This window comes from Apiospora kogelbergensis (assembly GCF_038363985.1).
Source record: "Apiospora kogelbergensis strain CBS 113332 chromosome Unknown utg000011l_segment0_segment0, whole genome shotgun sequence".
In the NCBI taxonomy this organism is placed as follows: domain Eukaryota; kingdom Fungi; phylum Ascomycota; class Sordariomycetes; order Amphisphaeriales; family Apiosporaceae; genus Apiospora; species Apiospora kogelbergensis.
The window spans coordinates 554,566-580,581 of record NW_027117428.1 but is presented as its reverse complement, the minus strand read 5'-3'; the positions used below and the strand labels follow the sequence as shown (position 1 = coordinate 580,581).

Here is a 26,016-nt window from a genome sequence, read left to right as displayed (position 1 = left end):
GACTAGGCCCTCTGCTCGAAACCTCTTTACACTCCTGTAAGCGTCCACTAGCTTTCCTGGGGCCCTTCGGCTGCATACAGAACTCTCTTACGACCATTTGCACTTCACTGCCAAGCCAGCGAAGACAGATGGGGCTGATGGCTATTGAGTAACGCCATTGCCCCTTTCTACCTATATATCTGGACTGGATACTTTGCATTCTTGACTGACTGTGGCGTCTGCTCATTTGCGAGTCATCAGGTTCCACGGAGTCCAACCATCAAGTTCCTTGAGCAAATTCACAGCGCATTGGTCCTGTGTATCATGAGGCGCTTCTAGTACATCGTTCAATTTAGCGCAGCGCAACACATTCGAATACTCGGGTAACGACCTAGCCTGCCCCTTTGATCTTCACAGTATCGAGATAAGTCACTGCGGGATACTCCGATGGCGTACTTAGAAGGGAACTGGAACCCCCTTTGCACCTCGACGTACTTCCACGAGTACCTATCCAGAAGAAAAAGGGAGGGAGCGAAACAGACGTGGCCTCTGTACCTCGATCAGGCGTTCCTTGATGGTAAGCCATGTTAGCTAATGGGAGCGCACTATAGCTAGAACTAATTCGGACATAAGCAATCCTCCTTGTACCGCAGATGGGCAAGCGGAAGTACATCTCGAATGGTGCCTTGTATGGGCGTAACATGCTCATCAGCGAGTACTTGTGGGCATGGCACTGGACCCTCTACCCACCAGGTCCTGGGGAGAATATTCCCGTGGGCAAGGATCGTGAGAAGCAGCCTGGCTATCCGGCTCACCCAAACTACCGAACAAGGAAGCAAATCTCCAGTCATATCCAAGTGTTAAAAGACTCCTTCAAGACACTGCCCCTCCGTCAGTATCCGTAAAAGTAACTCAGCCTCACATTTCCTTCATATCGCTAACGGTTCGTAGTACATTTTGTCTTCCCGGTGAAGCACCACGAAGAAGACGAGAACGAGTCACTGGATGGGCAAGCAAATCCCAACCAGTTTCAGAACAATCCTGTCCTTGTCGCACTAGCGAAGGGACGTCTGCCAGTGGAAAAACCGAATTATGCTTACTTTGCCCATCTTGTTACAGCGGATGATGAGGTGTTTCTACGGCCAATAACATGCCATGTCTATACATCTCACTGCGGACTTACCCTGAGCAAGGATGGCCGGAAAGCCTTTACTGCCGATGGGACGTGTTTGCATGCCGACGCGTATACCCCTGATGGCATCCGGCTCGAGGCGCAAGGCGATTTCCCCCATTTACGAAAGAACAGCGCCCATGGTGTCCGACGTGATGGGCACAGCGGTGACCAAGATGAGCCTCGGACCTACTTGCTCCATGAATATACCGAGTCTCTCGTCCAAACCGAGTCCAATTCTGTCCTTGGAATCTTGTCCAAATGGGGCCGCCGATTCCCCACGCTACGTGCGAAGCTTACCTCGGCACTCGACGACACGCATCCTTCGTACACGAATCCGGCCCGGTTTGTTATGGGACCCTGTGATATCATCCATATGGAAGTTGCTCTAAATCTGCATAGGACAGGTCAGTTCCCTGTAGGGACCCATTTAGATGGGTGTGTCGAGTTCACCATCGTACTCTTTAATAGATACTGACAGAGATATACGAAACTCGGCATTCGGTGGCTGTACTCACCAGTAATCGAGCTCTATAATATAGCTGGACGCGCTTCCCCTGGGTTTCCGCATGCGATACATCCAGTACACAAAGCTATGTAATTAGTCTTTTCAGCTATCGTCGGTCTTCGTGTACAGCGTCCAGATGGCGCCCATCTCTAAATGCCTTCTTCAGGCCTCATACTTCCTGTATTGCCTAGGCTGCCTTACTGAGATGTTCATGCTTCTTGCCATCCTGTTGGCCATCCCGGGGGCAGCCGCTTACTTTGCATGGTTTACACAGAACAGACTTCGGCCAGTTTTTGAGACAAACGACGCCGACCGTCATTTAGACGAATCCCTTGCACACCTTGCTTTTATCACAGTTTACTTTACCATCGTCATCTGGGGGATGGTTCCATTCCTGAGCCTCGAGCCACGGTTAACTGGACGAGCTAAAGAACGCATCTCACGTATCGTGAAACTGCTTACAGTGATTTGGGCAGCATCCTCTATTCGAACCATCTTCTTGGCCTGGAACTGGTCTCTTCCACTGGATGCGGCCGGGTACGTCCACCTCGCTGGTATTTGCCAAGTGATGGCAATTTGTCTAGGTATCGTCCTTTGTGCAGGCTTGGTATGTCTCGGCCATCCACCTCATCTAGTCGATTCTCAGAGCTCCCTAACCATAGAGCAGGTACTTGCTGATACGATGGGAATGATAGATATCATGGGTGGTGTAGCTGGCATATGGGCTTAGATGGGCATCTAGCCTTTCAAAACAGTGAGCAGGTACAACGGGCTCCAGTAGGATAAGGGACTTCCATACCCTACATGTAGTCGTAGTTCACAGACGGATAAAAGGCTTCCTCCGGGTTAACTCTCCTCAATGATAGCGTCGATGAAGTGCGTAATAGATGGAAATGTGCACGGCACCGTTGTGGCCATGTAGGCCTCGGCCGTGCTGGGGCGGGCGGGGGGAACTGTCCCGTGAGGCAACAGAGGCGACAACTTCATGTCGTCCAAGAGAGGATGAAGGTTAGGGTAGGCCGTATGCGGCGGTGTGTGTGACCTCTGAAGAGTATAACGTGAAGATGGAAACAGCCGCCCATGATCGATATACATAGGTGGTATACACTGCGATTCAGGCTGGGGTGCGTTGAAAGAGGCTACATTGGAATCTGATGTCATACTCAGTGTCTTGGTTTCCTTCCTGGGCGCCTGTGCTTGATTCTAGGCACCCACAGGGGTGCTATTAGTATCGGATCTCTTCTCAAGGCCTTCTAAGCCTCTCTTGAGCTTCTCTCCTGTAGAAGTTAGGAGGCCCGGCTGAAAGGGCTACTCATACACATGATCGACGTTACGCACTGTAATTGCGCTGAGCAATACGATTTTGTATCCGCCTGCGCTCGGCAAAGTCTGAAATCTTGGTCCAATCCTCTTCTGGTCTGCTCGAGGAAGAGAAAGCAATGCTGCTGTATCGATTTGAATACTCGCTGGGTTCCATGACAGTCCCAAATTCTGGGTATTGGGGTTGATATGAGGCCGGAGACTCAGTATCGCAATGACCACTCTGTTCACTTCTGCGAGAAGCCCATGGCGGCAGCCTACCAGGACGGACGTAGGCGAAGAATTTACCAAAGAAGATGCAAATAATGGAAGTGAATTATTTGAGGGTAATACTGGAGGCTACGAACGCTCATAATTTATATGATGTAGTACGTAGCTTGAAGCAACCTAAAGCGGAACGAGTGAGTTACCACGTAAAGGCCCGGCGCCTGTTCCTTCCGAGTTTGCCAGACGCGAGCTCAACTATATAAATGAATGGCTTCTCCGCTAGATGCCGCCCAACTCTACCTTGTTTGCAACATAAATAAACAACTAGCACTCGAAAATAATTGGTTCCAGGACATCTCAGGCGCGATAAGATATAATGGATCAGGTTAGTTTCACTCTGGATTGCACGGGCAGTCAAAGTGAAGCGGACAGTTGTAGGCTGAGTGAACAAGATACAAGGTACGTTTTTTTGAATCAAGTTTCACAAGGTACGTTGATACTTCCTTTATGTCAGAGTTCGAGTACAAGGGTTGCCAAACACCTATATAAAGGACACAGACAGCAGATAATCCTTTTTGCTGAGAATGCTGAACTACACGAGAACCACCACATATACTATGGACCTTCCTACCTCGCAGCATGTTGCCATGGGCATCACACTTGCTTTGAGTCTTATGACTGTCCCTTTTATGGTATATCGCATCTGGAAGTTGAATTTCCGGCTTTCTACGGCCTCTGATTCCTACTGTTCTCGGTACAAGCTTCCGTTCTCATTTCTCGCTGGAATACAAATTATGGTGGCAGCATCATCGCAGGTTATCTTCACAATTCTCTCATGGTCGTCCGGAATTGGGTGGACCTTGCCGTTTGCCGGTTCAGTCGTACTATCAAGTATCTTAAAAGAGGTGAGTTACATATCACATTTTGTATCGCTTCGACTCACGAATGCAGAGTATCTGGGCCATTGGCTCGGCACAGCGAGGACTGCCCAATTTCAAACCATTTCTGTTAGGAGCTATACTGGTCTTTGTGATTCCACTGCTCATCATTGGAAGTGCACTTGTCGGAAAGATTCAGCCTTGGGACAGGGTAATGGTTGGGGCTTCTGTCCTTCTCTTTCGTTTTTGGATGATTTGGGAGTGGATTCGAATCAACTCGTTGACTGAAAGGAACAAGTCGATAATACGAATAAACCTGGCAATTCACATTTTGGCAGCCCTGGCGAGCATAATATGCATGATTCCATGGCCATTACTGAACGCACTTGTAGTAAGTCAACTCTGAATTATCCTGAAAGCTACTCTGACAAGCAAAGGCGTTAGCTTCAACGCACGCTATTCGAGACTTCCTAGAAACTATACTCAATAATGGAGGTCTTGACATTATTATTAAACTTGGGGAGAGTTCAGGTTCGATACAAGTGAGACTCAGAAGCTGGAACTTATTGAGTTGACGGGCATGATTCGGCAGGCTACGTAGAACAGGTTGCTTATGTATACAAATCTTATACACATTTTACAGAATGTACTCGCCCTCTCATCGGATGGTTCACTGATCTCCAATGTCTCTACGTGACAACGCAGTCTTACAGCAACCATTTGCCGCCATCGCCTATCTACCAGCTATCAACATAGGCCGCCTAAATCAATAAGCAGGAGTGTCACCCAGTCAAGCCCCTGTATAGCTTTGAGCAGGATTTCGAGAATGACGAGCTTCAGAAGCATTAGCGGGATGTGGATGAGCTTGCAGAATCGATTCAGGGTCAGATCCAACACAATCTCTACGAATAACCGAATAAGAATCTGGGTGCAAGCTGCAAATTATTGGGAAACGCAACGCAGCCGCCGCAAACCTCCCCGGTCCGCACGAATCCGTCAACGGGAACGCAAAACTGGGATATACTATCGTGTACGACGATCGAAACAAATGGAAATGGGGAGAATAGAAACACACAAATAACTTAGTAGTCACCTCAAATACTATTGTTGTCCGAGGGTGCACACACTATATTAGATGCACTCTGGTTTGAATATCCGTTATTCGGCCCCGGCTTCCGTCAATTGACCCCAATACCTGTAGGTAGTTTGGCGTTGGTGCTCGGTTAGAGTTGAAGGGAACATTGTTGTGTGATTAGGTGGCGAGCGCAACACTTACACTTGCAGGCCTTGGGCATGGGCCGAAGTAATGGAAAATTGTGTGATTGGATGCTGAATACGGAACACCGCACCTACAACTTGATCATCTCCAAATGGACAAGTAGACTGTGACCCAAGGATGTGTCATAGACTGTCCCTGGACCGATGTGGCCCGCTGGTCCGGATAATCAAGGAGCACTGAACGAAGACGTGGTGTTCGACGCGCTAGGATGCGCGGCAAAGGGTTTGCGCTCGTATCCATGGGCATGAATGTGACTCTCCTGAGTTGTCGACGATTCCTCCCAACTTGGTAAGGCTATCTGCTATAGCACGCGTTCTTCCAACATCACCACTGATTCCAGTCCATTCCGCCCTACTATTAGTTCAACGCCGATGAGATTGACTCTAGTGATTGAACTGACCAGCAGGACCTTAACACGCAATAATAGCGCCAATCGCGAATAGGTGACGATCGTGGAGTGGCTCTTCTCCGATTTCCTGCGAAACTGCTTTGGTAGTCTCGGCAATATCTCCTTCGGACAGCGGGATTCGTGAGAACTCCGATGTCTCAACTGTTGTGGCTGTCAATAGAGACTCCACTGATGGCATCTCTTCATCCTGACTAGTCGGAAACTCGGTGATCTCCTCACTTTTCAGTGTTGCCTCGATTCCACTGGTGCGATTAGAAGAAGAAAAACCTTCACTCTCGGGCTCCGCACTTTTCCGGGGGGGCGCCCTGGCTTCCGTTCGCAGCCCCGACGATTCGGCAATTCCAACCTCGTCCTCGTTGTCCGAAAAATTGTAAGAGGGGTCTATCTGGTTCCTGGAAAAGGACTCTGGTTGCGAGGTTGGTTTGGCTGGCTCGTTCTCTACTCTCGTTTGGGCTTGTACATCCGAAGGTATGTTCGGTGTCGGTTCATGGGCCTCACTCTCACCCCTAGATTCTGTGGCGTGGCCCCCTGAGAGAACTGTTCGACAAGGCCGACAAGGCGGGCGCGACCTTCGAAGTGGAAAAAACAGAACTGATTCACTTCCACCACGGCAGACAACCCTTGCTGGACACCATAACGATCCAAGACACCGAGGTGATACCCAAGCCCGCGGTTCGCTGGCTCGGCATCTGGTTCGATTCTGGGCTGACGTTTCGGACCCACGTAGAAAAGCGACTGACCCTAGCCAACGGAGCTCTCCAAGGCATCCAGCGCATCGCCCGTCAGCGAAGAGGGCTCGGGCTGAATGCCCTGCGCCAGTTATACGTGGTCTGTGTAAGCTCGGTGGCCGACTATGGATCCCTGCTCTGGTTCGGACGAAGAGGCTGCCAGTCCCTGTGGGGGCAGTACCAGAAGCTCCAGAACCAAGCACTGGCCACGATCACGGGAGCTTTCCCCAGGTCGCCGACCAAGGCACTGGAGGTCGAAGCTGCTCTCCTCCCGCCGGAATGCAGACACATGAAGCTCGCATACCAGTATGCACTTCGCTTTACCAAGCTACCTAACAGCCACCCCGTCAAGCAAGCCTTTTCCAACGGTCCACAAAACCAACCCGCTCTGGGGAACTACAACCACGGCCTTTCTCAACCCTCAACGTCCTACCCCACACAACTTCAGTCCCTCATTGTCTTGCTGAAGAGTCTTTCGAAGTCACAGAACATAGAGAGGACGGACCAATCTTGGTTCCCGCCATGGTATAGCCCGCTCCTGCGCCCGACTATTCTTAGCGTGGGGAAAGAGGAGGCAGCGAAGACACATCGGGAACTCCTCCGAACGATCCCGCAGCACACAGCCATCATCTACACGGACGGCTCCTTCGACACCCGAGAGGACAAGACGAGGGCTGCAGCGGGCCTCTGTTCCCTCACTCCGCACACGAGAGCAGCCAAATGCTACTCGTGGAATCTGGGCCCAGGCCTCCGGATTGCGGACGCAGAGCTCACATGCATACACAAAGCCCTAAAACTTGCCCGATCGTGGAACGCTCCCTGCTACATCTTTACCGACAGCCAGGTCGCGCTCCGGCAGACGCAAGGAACCAGCTATCTGGCCAGGCAAGCGAACAGCATTGCAGAATCTCTCCAACATCCTGTCCAGCTCCATTGGTGTCCGGCGCACTGTGGGATCCGGGGCAACGAGACAGCCGACAAGCTAACGAAGAAGGGGCTTCAGAAGCCCCTCCCACGACACGAACGGCAAGACCAGCTCGTATCTCTCAGCTGGCTGAAGAGCCAGATCCACCAAAAGGTGAAAGAAAGATGGAAGCAGCTGTGGGACGTCGAAGAACAGAATGAAGACCATGGCCGGCGTGCCCACGGCCTGGGGAAACAGTACCGATTGTTGACTAGAAAGCCGCCAAAGTTTGCAATGAAGCCCTTCGACTACTCTGGATTTCCTCGGAGTGTCACGTCCGCGTATATCCAGCTACGTACAGGCATAGGACACATAGCAACTTACCTACGTCTCATAGGGAAAACCGACTCAGACGTCTGTAGGTATTGCGGCAGAACGAGGCAGACGACAACGCATCTCCTCCTCTACTGTCGGCACTTCAGCAGGCAGCGACAGCATTTACAGAGGCAGCTCATGGGGCTCCCTCTCACGACTAGCGTACTTTTCACTACCATGCGTGGAAAGGGGGCTCTGCTCTCGTTTCTAAGGGAAACAAAGCTTCCCTTTTGTTAACTACAACGAACAGGCCGTGCATGGACAGCAGGTTGAGCGATGGAATTTCTGGATCTGGACTCTCCTGGCTTGAAAGGAGTAAGCCCTCATCAGGGCTAGGCTTGTCATAATGTCTGTCATAGCTAGATAGCTGCATACGGACAATAAACTTGATTCAAAAAATAAAAAAAAACGTGTCCTGGCATCTTCTTACAATATATTATCTCCCTACCTGACTACTAGCCCATACCCATTTGGAAACGGGACAGCCAACCTTTCTTTTGCCTATCTTCTGGTAAGTCACAACACCGTCCAAGCAAAGGGGATACATACGATGTCTCCGTTGTGACTGACGATTTTGTATCTTCCGGCGTTCGGTAGGGTCAAGCACATGTTTCCAATTTTCAGTGTCCCTGATAACTTCAGATGGTGTTATGCCGAGATTGTTCAATAATGTTGCCCTGTGTAATCTCCGTTGGCCTGACACCGTATCAGTAACATGCGCCAGGGGGGACCTTGGAGCAGGAACCTCTATTCTCTTTCGATTGGAGCCCACATCAAAAGCTGGATTGACATGCGGTCCCGGAGGCGGCAAAGCAGTGGCCGGGTTCAGCGGTGATCCAAAACCGTCTGGTGGCTTTGCTGCTGTTTCTGCTATATCCGTATGAAAGGCGCTATTCAGTACATAGCTGAGGCCTGTTTTCGGGTTGACCAAGGTTGGTAATTCCTGTTGAGTCGACACCCTATGCAAAGCTGTTTCAGCAGTATGCACCAGGAGAGACCTTGGAGAAAAATCTGGTCGCCATCCACAGTATACAGGGTATCCACCTGTTCTTGATGGTGGCCGACGGTAGCAGTTGGCTGGATAAAGGCGGGGTCGGGCGCTTCTCCGTCGATTGCTACGGGTACGCTACCAATGGTGTTGTTTTTACTCAACGAGGTATCGTATGATGGCACTCTGAGTGGTTCTTCGAATGTGAGATCATCCGAGCCGTCGTGAGACTGATCGACAGGACTTGTGGCCCTGCTGAGTCGACGGATACGGTGCAAGTCCAAGTTCGTGGCGTCGACGTCTTGGCTCTGGCTGCTGTCTGAGAAAGACTCGACATCAATATCAGCTTGTCTCCTATGCACCTGACGTTCCATTGCCCTTGTGTTTCTCGCAGCCCTATGAAGGCGATTCTGAGGAGTACGGTTTTCGGGTTTTCGATGGCAAGGCCCAGGCTGCGATCGACTGCCAGCCGCCCTTGAATTATTCGTAGAATGGTTGGACGACGGATGGCGGCGCGAGGGTTTGCTTATGCGACCTATGCGTGTTGTGACGAAACCTCTGTTTGTGGGCGCAGCCTCTTCCGCTAAAACGGACTGCGATCGATCGAGTTCGAATGCATTTTTGCGTCGTCCTTCAATGCTGGTAAAGGCGTCGACGGACCGGGTGAATGTTGCGAACGTGGAAGATCCACAAACTTGCTAAGCTTGTGTTTTGTTAGGTTCAGCCGCTTACCACAGGATGTCTGCGAAATGAGGTTAATTGGCTTACAGCTTCTCGCACGGAGCGGCTTAGATCCGCCTTGCTAGACTCATAGCCGGCTTGTAGTTCCGCAAGTCTGGCTTGTACAGCCTGGCATTGGGTATCGACCTGTTGTAGCTCTTGAGAAAGCATCTCCTTCTGGTCTTCGAACACCCTGGCTTCTTTCTCAAGACTGCCTTTCTTATCCTCGTACCCGGATCTAAGAGCGCGTCTTCGGTTGGCGCTTTCCCATAGTATTGTGGTTTCGGGCGAGTCTTCTCGCCCGCGGTCGGGCATCGTTTGTTGGACGATCAAGCCACGATGAACGACGAAGCAGAAACGTGAATTATCTATGTGCGATCAAATGTAAATGCCACGAAAGCTTCATATGAGCCGATTCAGGAAATCTCGTCATATTTGTCTTAGGGACGTCTCTTTCCACGTTCAGGTTTCTGGTTGCCGTGTTAACGAGAATGGGACCTTCCCCTCCTTTGCCAAAAGTGCATTCGGTGGCTAGTACCGAAAGTCCTCTGGACGAACCCACTCTGTTTAAATACGGCGGCTTTCCAGGCGTCAGTGGGTTTCTCATATAGACCTTGTGAAGGGATGTGAGATTTTAGAGCTGATTTATTGTATCAGGCGCTGCTAGTGGTGACATTCGAGCGACGTGCAGTCGACCCGGTCCTTGCCCTAAACAAAGTGCGGTGCCAACTTTGGCTACTCTGCGTACGGCGGGTTCCGAGTCTGGCAACAGCGGGTTAGCGAATATGATTCTTGAGAGTTTTACCAAGCATATACCTACTCCAAACGTAGTAGTCATCTCCGCAGAGCCCCAGATCCCACTCCTCGTATTCCGTGCGACTTGAACTGGCAGTCAATTGGATAGACCAAACAACTACGACAACTTGGTGGGGACTGGCCAAACACTCATAGACTCGTCGATTTAGATCGGTTACGTGGCGGCGTCGGTACGTGGGGCTTGAGACCAGCTGACCGTAAGCTAGCTCCATGCTCCGCCCACTTTGTTGGACTTTTCATGGTGTTATAAAGACCACCGTCCTTCCCTGTTTCTAGTGACCCAAACTGTCGGGACAGATCCCTCACTTCGGAATGCCGAGAGTAACCGCCAACCACCGAAACTCAAGCCGTAGGGGACATACATCGCCGAGACGAAAGGCAACGATTTGATCAATCCACTCCACCCGACGGAGCTGCGAATTGTGATACGGTTCATTGAGCTGACGGGTTATATTCAAGGGTTCGTCGACGACAGTTCCGTGTGACGGATTAGCAGGTGCGTGGACGATGTGACGGTCGGTCCATGTCTATCCAACTCTTCCAAGCCGCTTTTGCACAGGCCTACATGGTCCAAGTTCTCATCCGGAAGCCACAGAACCTCACGTTGATTGTCAACGCTAGCAAACCATTAGTCAAGGGTGTGCAGCGATCCAACTCCTGCTCGGTCCGAATGAAGGCGCGTTCGACGGGTTTGGGTTACCCCTTTTGTCGAACGGGGCTAGGGTCAAATTTTGGATTGGCACTGCTCCCCCGCACCCGGATTGTCCAGCAGCGCTTGCCCCAGCGTGTGTCAAATATAGGGCGCTGCTTCTGGCTAGCCAGTCTGGACACTGGAACTGTTCCGGCGCGCTACTTATTGTCCTATTTCTGAGCCAGTCTAGGCGCCTGCAGAATTGCGTCTCTACAGAGAAACACCTATGCTCTGCACCATCATAGCTCGTTCTGTATCGTTGCCTTCGCCAACTACTTATGGCGGTACAAGCAACCGGGTAGGCACTAGATTGGCCTACACCTGTTGCACGGCGTCTTCCCTGACTACCTTGTCAGGTGCTAACCTTCCCTGCCGCATGAAATTACGTTCATCTGATCGGATCCTCGCACATAATGTGGGATTGTCCATGCGCATTCCCAAGGATTGCAATAGACGCCAAGGTTGCGGAGAGCTTCCCCGCTCATGTCCAGGTATGTGACTGGCACGCCCTGGTGACGCATGCAAGGCGCATCCAGGGTCAAAGGGACAACTAACCAACAAGGCCTAGCCCTTGCTTGGAACACCAGTTCAAGCGAATGCAGACCAAGAAGACTAGAACTCTCGATCTCTCAGAGGCGCCGAATCACGGGCAAAGACACAGGTAAGGACAAAATATCCAATTGAACTTCTGCAACACGCTTACATCACGAAAAGTCCGGACGCACCGCGTCTTCCTAGAGCACATCGACCGTACCCTGGTAAAGCACCCCGGGCAAGGCCGGATATAAGTCCGCTATGGAGACATCGCCAGCGACCTACTGACTGTTGTACATCCTATTCTTGATTTCGCGAACCAACATCCCAAAATCTTCCCAAAATCTTCCCAAAATAAGCGCAATCTCTGCTAGCGCAGCATAAGCGCTGACACACCATTGGAAATCGCACCACATTCGGTAGGAAGAGGGGTAACCCAACCCCCTCGAGCACCCCTTCATTCGGACCGAGCAGGAGCTGGGTCGCCGCTCCCCCGTGGCCAGCAGTTCGCAACAGCAACCCTTGTCCATCCGCCTTGCTAGCGTTGGCAATCGGCGCAAGGTTCCGTACCAGAATGAGGACTGGGAGTGCGCAGGCCTGTGAAAAGCAGGTTGGAAGAGTTGCGACAGACCAGACATGTCCACCATGGGCCACCACTTCGGCACACTGAACTGTTTCGATAATGTAGTCCTTTCGATATGACCTCAGCTCCATGAACCGTGTCACAATCCTCAGCTATCGGATGGACTAGATTGACCATGCTGCTGCATCTCGTCTCGGTGATGCATGTTGTTACTGCTCGATTGTCGGTGATTGGCGGTTGCTCGGCATTCCGAAGGGAGGGATGTGTCCCGACAGATTGGGTCACTAGAGAAAGGGACGCAAGGGGGCAAGTGGTCTTTATAACACCAGGACAGGTCCAACAAAATGGGCGGAGCATGGCGCTAATTCGAGGTCAGCTGGTGCTAACCCCACCCGACGGGCCAATGGGTGTTCAGCCTGTGCCCGCTAAGGCTAAGCAGTCGTAGCTGTAGGGCCGCGGGTTGGCGAGGGTTGCTGCTGCAAGTTCCTGGTCAAGTGGTGTGCGTCGATCCAACTGGCACTCTGTTCGGATGAAGAGCACCTCGACAGTGTACCCCTCTTCTTTAATTCGATGTGGGTGCGTCAGCGCTTGTGCCACGCTAGCGAATAATATCGCCCTAGTTTCAGGAGGCTCCGCCCGCGAAACTCGAGAATAGGCGATTACACGTAAGACTGCAAGTGGTGAGCCAGGACAGCGCGGAGGTGATTTGGAGTAACGCCTGACGCCATACGGGTGCTTCGGGACTTTCAAGAAGTAGCCGCGTTGCAGCAATTTGCGTTTGAAGGCACTGTTACTCCTATGTTTCGGTCAGTGAGTCACCATCTATGAGCAGATCGAAAGGTGTAGTCTTCGCTGGTCTGCACTCGCTTAGACTGGTGCTTCACGCAAGGGCTAGGCCGATACCCCAAATTCATTGCCAGTACGTGCCATAGCCACACACCTAATCCTTGAGCGAGAGATCTCTCTGCCCTGGGAATGCGCATGAATGTTGCCACTTTGCATGCTCCCCACACCGAGTGCCAGGATCCGGTCAGGTGCGTATCATTCCAAGCGGCGACGCCAGGAATCAGACACCGTGCTTATCCCACCCAATAATATTTAGACCGGATGAGCATAGTTCCACGGTCCCATCAGCTGGCCCACTCGAGAGTCAATATTGCGGCCGGGAGGGATAGTAGCTGGCGATAGTTGCCTAGCATGGCACTAGGATGTAAGTCACATTTGTGCCAGCATATGTATGAAGCCGACGCTCGTTGCTTGTACCATAGGAGGTAGCTCGGTACTCGGCTTAGTATATGGTCGCTTAGTGCCAACTAGCCCCCAGTGTAAAGCTGCCCTTGCGACGACTGGCTCTAGGGAGATGGATGTTGGTTTCATCCATGAGCCGATTGATTGCCTAGTACCAGCTCGACCTTCTTTCAGACCCAGTACTTATAGACCCAGAAGGCTTTGCTTGAGATCTTCTGTCACTGAGTTTATTACATCCACCCTCGAGTCACAACCGTGACTGTCCTACTCGTGCATTCATACTGAATTCTGCCTCGAGCATACAGCACCATGGTTACATTCCACCACAGCCCCCGAAGACGCAGACGGCCGCATCGACAAGCAATGAAAAGAGCGCGTCATACAACCAACAGTCTTGACATGAATGTTCATACGGTCTCTTCGCAGGCGCCTGCATGCCTACATGAGGCGCCGCGGCGAAATCGGGTAAGGCCTCAGGCGCCTGCGAAGAGACCGTATGAACATTCATGTCAAGACTGTTGGTTGCATGACGCGCTCTTTTCATTGCTTGTCGATGCGGCCGTCTGCGTCTTCGGGGGCTGTGGTGGAATGTAACCATGGTGCTGTATGCTCGGAGGCAGAATTCAGTATGAATGCATGATCAGGGGGTTTCTTCTCTGGCCAGTCAGGATGATTGGAGATTTTGCCCTGGCGCGATCAGCCACTCAGGTCCTCCACCGTAATGAGACCACCTGAATGTTGCATGTGGGCCTCTACTTTCACTGTCGAAGTGGCCAAAAAGATGAAGAAGAGGCAAAATCGAGACGAAGCAGTAGGATTGTAGGATAGGTGAGTGCCTTCGGAGCGTCGTACAGTGGTTTATATAAGCGCGTTTTCACAACTCCTATCCACCAGCCGTCAACTCTTCTGTTTGGACGGCTACCCGACACATAGCACGGCGCCGCCCCCGTTTTGCACCTTTAGTCCTCGAAGTGCTAAATACGTAATCTGGAAAAGCGGTCTTGTGGTTCTTCTTCTCAATCTCTGCCCATTGTTTGAACCGCATACGGGTTTCTGCTGGCTCGAGCAGCCAAAGCTCACCACATACCTTGGAGAAATTCGGCTTGGGGTTCCTGTCGAACTACAAGGCCTTGATCGAGTTACGATAGGCCTTGCGCCACAGCATGAACGCGTTCTGGGGCCTCTTAACCCTGCCACCGTTCGAGACCTGCGGTTGCTCTTGCCGTCGTACCACCGTGGAACGTTGCACCCAGGCTTCAATGTCGAAAGGGGAAGCGCCTTCAGCTACTCTATCCCAACGTTTCTTGAGTGAGACGGTGCCTCCCAGTGCTGGAAGATATGGTGGTTGCCCGCATATCACTTCATCCCATGCCTTCGTTTCGGTGTCTAGCTGGGTACAAGGAATCATAGGTGAGACTTCTATGGTAGGAGTGGGTGGGGAACTCTAGATCGCAACAGTCAGATTGTGTGGCCGGTTTCTGCAACAATAGGTACATACTGGGCTACTGCGATCAAAACCGGTTTCCCAGCTAGAGAAGTCGAAAAAGCTGTTAATGCCATCAAGTGACTGCTGCCAAGATTAGTACTAAAGCTCACCACGAGGTTGTGTCTTCACGACCGGCAAGCCATACGTGTCCTTCTTCGTCCTTTGTATAGGTGCTTGGAATTGGTGGATGATACAGGGGCGTCAGGCAGAGAGGAGAGTGCGGCATTGCAGGATCGCAGTGCAACAGCAGCCCATCAGTTTCTTGTTCTATTTCCTCGCACTTATCGTGGTGAGCCAGTGGCTGCGCCTGGTACATTGTGAGCGGTAATGCCTAGCAACCTGGAGAAAAGAATGTGCTAATTATGTCAGCCTTGTTGTTTTGTCGTTTACTGAGCTTTGTCTTCTGCATAGCGCTTGCTTTATTTGTATGTGGCGCAACAAATGTATATAAATGATCACAGTGTGCTCATTCTACCTAGGTACTTGCAAGCAGGCTTAAATGACAAGACGATGTAGGTGGACAACTCTCCGAAGGGGCATAAGTGATTGTTCTGGCTTCATAGTTTCTCCCTTTCCGATGCTATCCTATTCGCGTCCAACGTCCCACAAATAATAGCACCGATCCTGGCGCCGAACCTTTATGTACTCCTCATGCGTACTGTATTTGGTTACCGCGTATCGTTGAATCTTCCCAGCCGCTCCGCAAATGGCGTCCTCCACCAATCCAAAAGGGCAGCAGTACTTGTCGGCGTCTTCTTGGAAACTGCTTAGGCTGGGGATCGCTAGATTCCAGTTCATGGGGAGCTTGGAAGTGACCCCTATCTCCCTTTATTATGCCCAACTTGAGCACATAGCGTATATGGGACCCACTAACCTTGGGACTGCGCGCAGTTTATGAAACATATCGACAAGTCCGCTTGCAGCGCTCCGCGATGTAGTCGCAACATACACATATATATTCATGATGCCGTTAGCCTACCTGCGTGTAACGTTTTCTGACATCCCAAATCTTCAACATCATAACATTGCAAACATGGATGGAAATCGCCACCGCAGGCGACCAGTATGCCTTCCACTGCAGACCGCTAAGCTGAGCCGGCAAAGCACACGCGGTAAGGTCCGAGACCAATACATAGCTTTGCCCGCCGGCTCTTTCCCGAATTCTCATCAACATCCGCGATTAGTGGAGCATGACCAATCTATCGCTTTTACCAAAGAGGCATCGACGGAGCCACCGTCGGATGACACTGATGTGATCAGTGATTGGCTTTCGTCTATTTCACCTATAGACTTCCAACCAATAGACGGTCACACAGAGAGAAAGGCCATGAAGGGTATAAAAAAGGGTTGCTGTGTCGGACATGGCCGCTTCGGCCTCGCAGGAGATCGACAGCTCGCCATAGACACTTGTTATGCGTTTGGAGACTCGGAGCAAGAAAGTTCTGATAAGAAGTGTGAGGCCGTTCGGTTTAGAGAAATTGATAAAATACCCATCACATGGGATCCCACCATGTGAGGTGATGAATGGCGCCGACGAATACATCGCCACTGCCGCGATAGTACATTACAAGAAAAGGTCATTGGCGCAGTGAGACACTCCTCTTCTGTTGCTCTACTACCATCGGGAGTGGCGGGTCCACGAGAATAAATGAAGAACTGCGGTGACTTTGGGTATTTATATTCTGTGCGATTCCTTGCCCAGGTGGCCTGGTATGGAACAGCCCTGGAGGCCTGAAAACACCGGCGCTGACGGTGTAGCATCGTAGCCGCATCATCCATTGAACGACACACGATATCGAGGGAGGCCTCAATACGAGAAATATGATGGTGTGCAACTAGAAACAGGCTTTCAAGTCGGCCAGCAGAAAAAGACTTCACCGTCAGATGTGAATTCCCGCAGTCCTCTGCAGCACTCTATGATCGACCAGCCCGGCACGACCAGGTACTATATAAACCCGTACATCCTTCACCAGATAGAATCACTCTTTCCTTTTCTTCCTTCGCTTTCCTCAACCACAAGACCTCCACAACGATGTGCACCGCCGAAAACATCTCCATCGACACTATTCAAGAAGCACACGACCTACCCATCATGGCATTGCCGCGGACCAACGACCCAGCTCATCAATTAGAGGAAGATTATTATTCCTCGTGCTTCGACTTCTCCTATCATGGTCTATCACTCGAGCTTGAACGGCTAGGCAGTGAGGGTATCCTTTCTATTCTCTCGCCGTGGACAGAGGACCAGACAGCGGACTTTTTCTCCAGCAAGGCCGTTGCCCCTATAACACCATTATCATCTGAATGCTTCGATGGAAGCAATTTGGGGATCGCAATATTGGACGACATGCTATGCTTCTTGGAACAAAATCCTGCAGAATATGACGACAAGTGGCGGAGGGCTTGGGATGAGCTCTTGGAGGTTGGGCTTGGGCATGATGGAACGACAAATGACGATGCAGCACAAACTCGTTCCCTCAGCCTGAACGATCACGCAGCCAATCCTTAGGCGGAGTCGGCCAGGTGAATGGTTCGGTTCTCGTGCAGGACGACCTGGAGGATATAATCCCCTCAGCAGCATCGCTTCCGCTAGAGCACTACGCATGGTCCCACCCAGATCCTGCTATATCAATGTCTATGGAGGAGGACGTCTCACAATTAGCTCAGGCGGAAATTTCGGGTACCCCTTGCCGGAAACGGAAGGCAAGGAAAGCAGATGAATCAAGGCCATGCAAGCGTGCAAGAGGCCGTCCGGCTGGCTCTACCTGGCGCCTCGTCGAGGTCGTCTCCAGGATTACGCCAGTGGCCCAACGCTTCTTTTGGAAGCGACGATGTGCATTGTGGGACGATGTCCTTGGGCAAGAATCATGGAGCAGTGAGGACCTTTCGCCCTATGTGTTGGCAGGTCTGCCTTTCCTGTCGTTGGTTGTGCGGCCGGGCGGCTATGGGTTCCCCGTGCCGCTTGTTTGGGACGAGAAGATGCAAAGTTTCAGCGGGTATAATGCCATGAATCGAAAATGGGTGCGTATAACTTGTGATGAGATGGCTAGGATGTTGGAGGACCCAAATGTCGGGGTTGTGATTTCGGGATAGGAAGTGAGCAGGTTACTGGCCCACATGGGGGTATACATTGGCAGGTGTTGAATCTAGTTGGCTTCACTGAGACCAATGAAGACCCGAGAGTGCCCAGAAGACCCCTCTGCGAAAAACAAGAGCTCATAATCACCCTCGGAAAGCAGACGGCGGCAGGTTGAGCTGCGCCACTGCCGGCGATGACTGAATCGCCACCTTTCGATGATGGCGTCGGCGGAGCCCACCGTTATGGAAAGTCGCGAGAGAATTCAGGGGAACGAGAGGTGATCCAGGCCTTGGATAGAGAAGGCAAACGGCAGAGGTGCGCATAACCATACTGCAGCACTTGGAGATCTCGAACAGCGACGTACTACATAGTATGGGAAAAACAGTATACAACTGGCCGCAAAATTGTTGGTAAAATATCGAAACGAAGGATTGTTGCGATTGTGACCATTGCATGGAAGCTACTCGGCTCAAGTGCCAAAAGAATATATGAACGTTGGACGGTGGAAGAAGGGGGTTAAGGGGGTGGCTGGTGTCAGCCACAGGAAAATGCGGCTGTGCTACGTGGGGCCGGGCTTCTAGTTCAATTGCAGTCAGAGCTTGTAACAGCAACAAATGCCATGATTAACTTCTTATCCGACATAACGACGTGATTGAAGGGCACAAAAAGACGATTATCCGTATCACGCTGGCAATGCGCCGCATAACATACGCCGACGACCGACGACCGACAATATGAGTCGAAATCCGACACAGCATGGCGGCGAGCACAACAGGAGCCGGAACAAGCTGGCGACTTGAGCACGACAGCATGACGACAATTACTACCAAGAATACCGGTTGAGGTGACCGTCACTTCTGTGTTGCAAGAGAGACGACAACATAGCGACACGGTTGTTATTCACTGTTTCGAATGCTAAAAGAACCCCGAAGCACGCCGGCACACAATGACTCCTTAGGCCAGCGAGACCCAGTCCCTACGGGACTAGCGTGATAGACATTGCCAGACTGACCTGCATGCATCGTGCGATAGACGCATCCCACCGACGATTCTCCAACCGACAGCCGAGCAGGATTGCATGATCCATAGCGAAAAGAGTCGGCGAGGCTACAAAAGGCCAGTGCATTGGCAGAGGCAGAGGAATGGAGCACCGGCGGTCGGCATGTACAGGGCCAGTGAGGCAACACGATTCCACGCCAAGGGTTGTTATGTCTGCGAATGGCCCTATCCACTCGACACTATTCTCAAGCCTTATACCTGATCGAAAAAGGTGTCGCCCAAGGGATTGGCGTCGGCCATGGGGACGAATCGCTCAAACATGGATTTCACCTGCGACAACCAGCCGGTAAGCCTTTGCGTTTGCTGCAGGAACCTGTACTCGATGTCAATTGACGATCTGCGCCGGACTGAATTCGAAAGTAAGAAGTAACTCAGTCAGCACTGCCAGGGTTAGAGCATAACCTTGAATGCAATGACAATGAACCAGCTACAAACAAAAGAACAAGCGGGCCTTAGACTTGTGAGCAACTTTAAACATGATGAAGTACATAACTGATGTCAGTCTTATGGTTGACCAAGGCTAGTGGTTGCTGTTGATTCGCCACCCTATCCAGAGCTATTGCAGCAGTATGCGCTAGGACAGAGCTCGGAGCAAGCAAGGGGTGGCCGTCGTCCATATTACGCACGATTCCCGCTTGCTCTTGACAGTCGGCTGGGCCGTTTGGCGGTGCAACGGTTGACACCAGGTGCGGGGCCTCTCGATCGATCGTTAGCAAGCTCGGAACGACAGTTTCTGGCAGCCCAGAAGGCAGCGGCTGCTGAGGGCTGCTGAATGCGAAGTCGCCTGGACTGCTTTGGACATCCTCCAAATACTCCAAACGAGAATTCACCACCTCTACCTGGTGGGAGATGGTGGACACGGTGCGGTCATTGATAGATCTGCCACGTTGGCCTGCGACAGTTTAGTGTCAACAGCTCCAACTACTGTACGGAGCCCTACCGACGGTTTCCTGACCTTGAATCGGCGAGCTGCCAGACCATGCCGCTCCAAGCCGTCCCTCCGTCGCATCATCAGTGGTGTCGTCATGAGACTCGCGCTCGTCTTCCGCATCATGTCTGCGATACGGAGCGGAGTAGTCGACGAGGTTTTGAGTAAGTCGATGGGCACTCGCGCCCCTATCGTTCCAGTCTTCGTTCTCGCTGCTAACTTTTGAAGACTCGGTGTCAGCATTGGATAAGATAGCAAGAACGCCGTCGGCTGGAGTCTCGCTATCAGCCAACTTCCGCCGTGCACGTTCTTGTCCTTTGTCGGTTGCGTCTCCGGCGACGCTTTCCGTCGAGAGCGGTCCTACGAAGTGTCAGCATCGGTACAGTTCTGGTCAGGGTAGATGCACAGACCCGTGGTCTTGGCTCGAGAGTTCCCAGCTTTCGCCGAACATGGATGCTTAGCCGCCTTGATTCTGTCCAGTTGATTGGCATATTCAAGTGCGCTGTTATAGCCGCGAGGTCGCTTGTTTTCACCAAACTCGCCATTGTCGCTGAATGGCTGAAGGTCCGCCGCTCGCAGCCAACTATACCAAACCGGGTCTGGGATCATCAGGTCCTTCTGTAGAGAGAAGGTTTGGGCGTCATGAAACCACATGACCGGAAACTGGCGCTTGTTGACGAGACGCTCTCCATCGCGGTATCCCTCAGCCCATTGAAGAACAGTGCCATTCTGGCGCTCGTAGCATGCAGGTATAGACTTCGTGAGCTCTGTCTCGAGAAAACTGCCATCCAGTCCGATCACATTGAAGCTCCCGAGGGGTAGTACGATGAGTGCGTACCAGCCTTGGCCACGCGAACCAGAACGCCAGTATCCAAGATAGGGCTTCCCCTCGAGAGGCTGCGTGATAACTTCACGTTCATGCTCTTCCGACTCCGCTCTGGTAGCCGATCTGGATGTGTCCGTTGCGACCTCTTCCCGTAATGCTGGCCGTGGCCGAGAAGGGATCTGGTGTGTCTCCTTCGGGGTGGATTGTTGGTTCGGGTCGGGTCCGAGGGGTTTATAGCCAGCATCCAACGCTTGAGTGAACGCCGCGTTATTCTTCTCTGCCTTCGTCGCGTCGCAATTCAATACGCGCAGCCCCATCTTCTTGATAGTTGAAGCCCACCGGACGGGCCACTCAGACATGTCAATATCTAGGTGCCGCTCGGGACCCTGATGCTCTGCTGCTCGCAGGTGGTTCGCAGCCCCATAGAGTGGATTCTGTTTGAAATGGCGCCTGTGAACATCACATCGTAAGATGTACCACTGGTCACTTCCTGGTGGGTATTCTGTGATCATATGCTTGTGTTGTGCGAATCCCTCTTGGAACACATCGGCAAAATCGATGGTGTACGGGTTTGGCGTCGCCGCGGCCGTCTTTCTCTTCTTCTGTACATGTCCGGAAAGCTTGGGATCTTCCTCCCGGCGTTGCTGATTCCGTTTCGAGCGGCTATTGACAGGAGTATCATCTACCACGGTGCGGTAGCTGGGCTGGGATGCCAACTGTCCCACAGCTGCCCTTCCATTGTTCGCAGAGGCATAAGGCGAAGCACGGGTGGAATTGGTCGCGCGTAGAGTGGGCGAGTATCGAGGTGGGGGTCTGCTTATGCGACCGGTACGTGTGGCAGCAGGCGGCTGATTATTTGTAGGTCTTGCTACATTCTCCACTGTATGGGGCTGTGGCTGTCTGGATTGCTGTGGGGGGTCCAGCACGTCTTCACTCGACTCGTCGTCCGATGTTGGCAAATGATCGGACGGATGCTGCGAGCTGGGGCGGTCGGCGCTCCCACCAAACTTGTGTGTATTAGGTTCATTAATCTTCTGAAACGAGACGTCACGGGAACAGCGAAAGGAAGAAGAGTTTCACTCGAGATTGATTAACCTACCATATACCGCCAAGAGCGCTGCAGATCTGCCTTGTCAGACTCGCAACCCGCGCTGACTTGCGCGAGTTCCGCTCGCCGAGTCTTGCACTTGGCGTCGACGATGCGGCGCTTTTGGACAATTCTGGCCGCCTCTTTCTCAAGCACTTCCCCCTCTTTCGCAAGCGCTTCCACTTCCTTTGCAAGGTCATTCTTCTTCTCCTGCTTGGACTCGAGCGCGCGCTTTCGGTTGTAGAGCTCCCACAAAGCGGCGCTCTGAGGTAAGTCGTCACGTTCGCGGTCGAACATTTTTTGTCGACTTAGTGGCTCGGTGCTCGCTCAATAGTATTACGATCGCGGGTGGCTGAAAGGCTTTAGTCTAGTTACGAACCAAAATTCGAGCGTAGAGGAGAGGAGACAAGTTGCTAGATGCGGGATCTTGTGTGTAAAAGAAAGAAATGAACTTCGCAAAGGTGCATGCTAGATTCCGCAGCGGTTTATAGCACACATAGCTTGATGTGCACTGGATGTAGCGTACCCAGACTGTCGGATGTAAAACGATTGATTCGCGATGTCTTGCTGCCACAACCAGCTAAAATCCTTGCCAGCTTCACCAAGTGGTTTTCTTTGCACATGGTTTTCGGGGTAATACTCCATTGCCATACCCCGAATCAATAGCCCAAAATGGGCTACGAGGTGCCAGGACGGCAAATTGGATAATCTTGGGATGCAGTCAGATCGCATTAGCTTCGCATTAGGGATGCGTCATGTGGCTCTCTTACGCGCGAGTCAATTCGTTTGCGTTCGTGGTTTCTGGCTAAACTACACGACTGCGGATCGACTCAGAGCGGCATCGTCTGATAGCTCGCTGATTGAAGGTCAGACCACTGTTGGTAGGGCCCCGTACAGCGGTTGGCAGGAAGGATTTCGGGCCCAGCTTCTCTTCGGCCGTTTTGACGAAAAGTCCTTGCGCGGTCTGGGGAGGTGCAGTTGGCCCTAATGGCGCAGGGTCGCGAGTTGACTGCGCTTATGTTGCCTGCCCACTATTGCGCTAGTGCGCCATTGCTACTCTTCCGACGCTACACTCCAACAGTAGGGCCAACAGGTCTGCAGGCAACTACGAAGTCAGGAACGGAAATAGCGGGCGAGGATCTTCGAGCTCTCAACGGATGCAGCGAAAGGAGAATACGCTGCTGGATGATTCAGGTCCGAGGCGACCGATCTCTATCGGAATGGTACAAGCGGAGCGGGGGAAACATCAGGCTTTGTCCTGCGCACCAGAAGATGGGCTGCATCACAAGCTGTCTGTCTGGCGTTCATCACAATTAGGCCAACAACACTTAGTACCGAAAACAGCCCGTGAGACTCTTCAAGCTTACGCCACAAAAAGACAGTACTATATGTTACTAGTTGATTATGGTTCCATTCGGAATCGGCGCACTTCGAAAAGGGTACAATGGGAGACTTGGGCGGACCGGAATGGTTGTTCGACCTCCCAGTATACTTTCTGTATAATACTCGGTGGGAATTGTTGGCTCACATGAGGCACTTTCAGGTCTCTCTAAGTGCGCCGCGGCCAACGGAACACAACAACATCGGCGCTGCTGTTCGCTGGCTTTGCTCATTTGGACCGGCGGCGCCATCAGCAGCTCTGCATCCTGAGGTCTACATCTGCCCTACCGCCGCTTAACGACGCAGAGCAGGAGAGATAACCGACTACGAAAAAGCATTTCCTGATCGCGAGTCGAGCTTCGCAAGATGAACTGCATACAAGTCACACCGTCAGTACTGCACCGGTATCTTTTTGGCAACTGTAGTTTGAGGTACGAAGCTAATAGGACCGGAAGTAGTTTTGGGTAGCATGATCGGAAACAGGTACAAATAACTGAGTTATGATACTGGTAAGTACGAACCAGAAGGGCTGCATTGAGACTTCAGGGTACAAGGAGCGCATGCTACTATTTGATTACCTGGGAGAACAACCAGATGCATTTCTGCTACTTCTCGTGAACGGGCCGAACTAGCCCAAACCGCAGAGCCATAGAATCATTTCGGCAGCTACTAGGGTTCTACTTACAGCGGTGAAATGCATGTCGTCGGCGAAGTCCAGCATGGAGCCATGACTTGTGCCAGCCAGAACCGACGGCGGGGAAGACAGCAAGTGTCACGAGTGGTATGGGTTATATGAGCAGTATGGCGGTAGCTACGGCGTGGCAAGCGGACACTGAGGGCATATCACACGTCCACATCGTAGATACTGTCTCGAGGAGACCGAAGCAAAGGAATTAACGAGTGTGGACGACCAGACATGACCGTGAAAGCGCACTTCTACCTCCATCCAGCGCTGGAAGTAGTTGGTACTCCTGGCTATGACCCAGGTCTGTTTTCAGACGTCCGCTGGCAACCAACATGTCAATGTGTGTCGGTAGGTGGTACAAGCGCTGCGAGAGCCGCTCCTTCAGTAGACACTGTAATACCGTACGTATGTTCGGGACCATAACCACGCCGTCATGGAATTTGACGCGACATGGTTAGATCGGCTGCTAAGAAGCAATTCCTAACCGGGGGAATTATAGCGACGCAAGATGATCAACCCCTAAATGGTAGGTTAGGTGCTGTACTGTACTGCACTGGTCTCTTCTGGAGACTGGGCCTCGAGGTACGAAGCCTGGAGTATCAGAGTAGCTTTCGGTAGTATCATCAGGAAACGGACGAGCCTGGAAGCAACTGGGGCCAGCTGTATGAGTTTTACCAACAGTATGATCGCACGGTCATGGGAGGTCGACTGGGCGGCGTGGGCACTGGTCTCGCATTAGGAGGCGGCTTGAGTTATCTGGCGCCACAATACGGCATGGCCTGCGACTCGTTCAAGGAGCTCGAGGTAGTCTTGCCGAACGGGACCATAACCACGGCCTCGGCTACGTCCAACCCCGACCTTTTCTTTGGTCTTCGGGGCGGTGGCGGCAACGCCTTCGGGATCGTGACGAGGTACACCGTCCAGAGCCACCCGATAGGCAAGTTCTACGCGGGAACTCTCGTCTACGTCCTCGACCATTCACAGGCCGTCCTTGATGCGGCTCGCGACTTTATCGCGTACAATACCAACCCTAAGGCCAGCATCATGGCGACGTACGAGGTTCTGACGACGCCGGACGTGCTGCTGAACCTCGACAAGTTTATCGTCGTGTTCCTCGTATACGACGGTACAGAACCGGGCACCGCGTTCCGCAACTTCACGCAGATCCCCCACCTCCTCGACACGAGCAAGCCCAACAAGACCTACACCGAGGTCGCCGAAATGCCCATCCCATACACGGCAGAGCTCAGCCGCGCCGACAACGTCTTCCGGATCGGCGCGCACCGGATCGAGGGCGCGGCCGGCCTGCAACGACCCCGCGAGCTTTACGATCGCTACGCCGCCTGGGCCGCCGCCAACAAGGGGCTCTACGTGTACGTGGCGCTCAACCTCTACCCGGTCGCGCGCAGCATGACGGACGCGAGCCGCGCGCGCGGCGGTAACGCTATGCAGATGCCCGACGGACCCTGGTTATGGGTGAGATACATACTGTCGACGCCGCCGGGGCTGCTCCCGGGCGTCTACGACAAGGTCCAGGCGAGCTTCCGGGCCATGGTCGAGGCCACACCCAGCGCGCCCGGGTTGCCGCTGTTCCTCAACGAGGCTGCGGCGGATCAAAGGCCGCTGTCCACGTTTCCCACGTATAGCCGGCTGCAGCAGATCAAGCGAAAGTACGACCCGGATGGCTTTTTCGTGAATAGGACGGGTGGTTGGACGTTTGATTGAGCTCCCTCTCGGCTGCAACCCTACCAATATATATACTACACAATACCACGACACGTAATATGATACCAGTAATCTTTTCTACCCACTTGACTCCCCATTATTAGACCGCCTAACCGAAATCAGGGGGTCCTTAAAATCATACTACATCAACCAGCTAGCTTGACAAGGTAGACGAGGGTTAAGGGTTCCAGTGGTTTATTCAACAGGCTTGATCCTGCTACATACGATTATTCTAAACCTAGGAAAAGAAGGGGAAAGAAGCCCTTTCGAGGTGGAATCATAGTCATGTAGAAATAGTTTCGTATACGGTATGAGCGTCTGGTAAGAAGGATTACTTCTCGCATAAGCGGGCGGCACATCCGGAATAATTTGTCCAACACTAGGCTTATTAGTGGTAGTAAGGAAATGGAAGCAACACGCACA

General features: G+C 52.2%; 4 protein-coding genes across 4 annotated transcripts; 1 reads left to right on the top strand and 3 right to left on the bottom strand.

Moving 5' to 3' along the window:
- Positions 1–8,652: 8,652 nt before the first annotated feature.
- On the bottom strand, positions 8,653–9,781 carry PG998_014440 (uncharacterized protein; the record flags this gene model as incomplete). Its single annotated transcript, XM_066881256.1, has 2 exons — positions 8,653–9,444; positions 9,515–9,781. 2 exons carry the CDS (start codon positions 9,779–9,781, stop codon positions 8,653–8,655), a joined length of 1,059 nt encoding a protein of 352 aa, XP_066723787.1.
- A 4,677-nt stretch (positions 9,782–14,458) lies between these two features.
- PG998_014439 (uncharacterized protein) lies at positions 14,459–15,140 on the bottom strand (the record flags this gene model as incomplete). The annotated part of the gene is made up of 3 exons (XM_066881255.1): positions 14,459–14,782; positions 14,837–14,885; positions 14,935–15,140. The coding sequence occupies 3 exons, from the start codon at positions 15,138–15,140 to the stop codon at positions 14,459–14,461; spliced, it is 579 nt and encodes a 192-aa protein (XP_066723786.1).
- A 4,730-nt stretch (positions 15,141–19,870) lies between these two features.
- PG998_014438 (uncharacterized protein) lies at positions 19,871–22,100 on the bottom strand (the record flags this gene model as incomplete). The annotated part of the gene is made up of 3 exons (XM_066881254.1): positions 19,871–20,250; positions 20,301–21,747; positions 21,816–22,100. 3 exons carry the CDS (start codon positions 22,098–22,100, stop codon positions 19,871–19,873), a joined length of 2,112 nt encoding a protein of 703 aa, XP_066723785.1.
- Positions 22,101–24,564: 2,464 nt separating this feature from the next.
- On the top strand, positions 24,565–25,593 carry PG998_014437 (uncharacterized protein; the record flags this gene model as incomplete). The annotated part of the gene is made up of 1 exon (XM_066881253.1): positions 24,565–25,593. One exon carries the CDS (start codon positions 24,565–24,567, stop codon positions 25,591–25,593), a length of 1,029 nt encoding a protein of 342 aa, XP_066723784.1.
- Between the last annotated feature and the right edge of the window lie 423 nt (positions 25,594–26,016).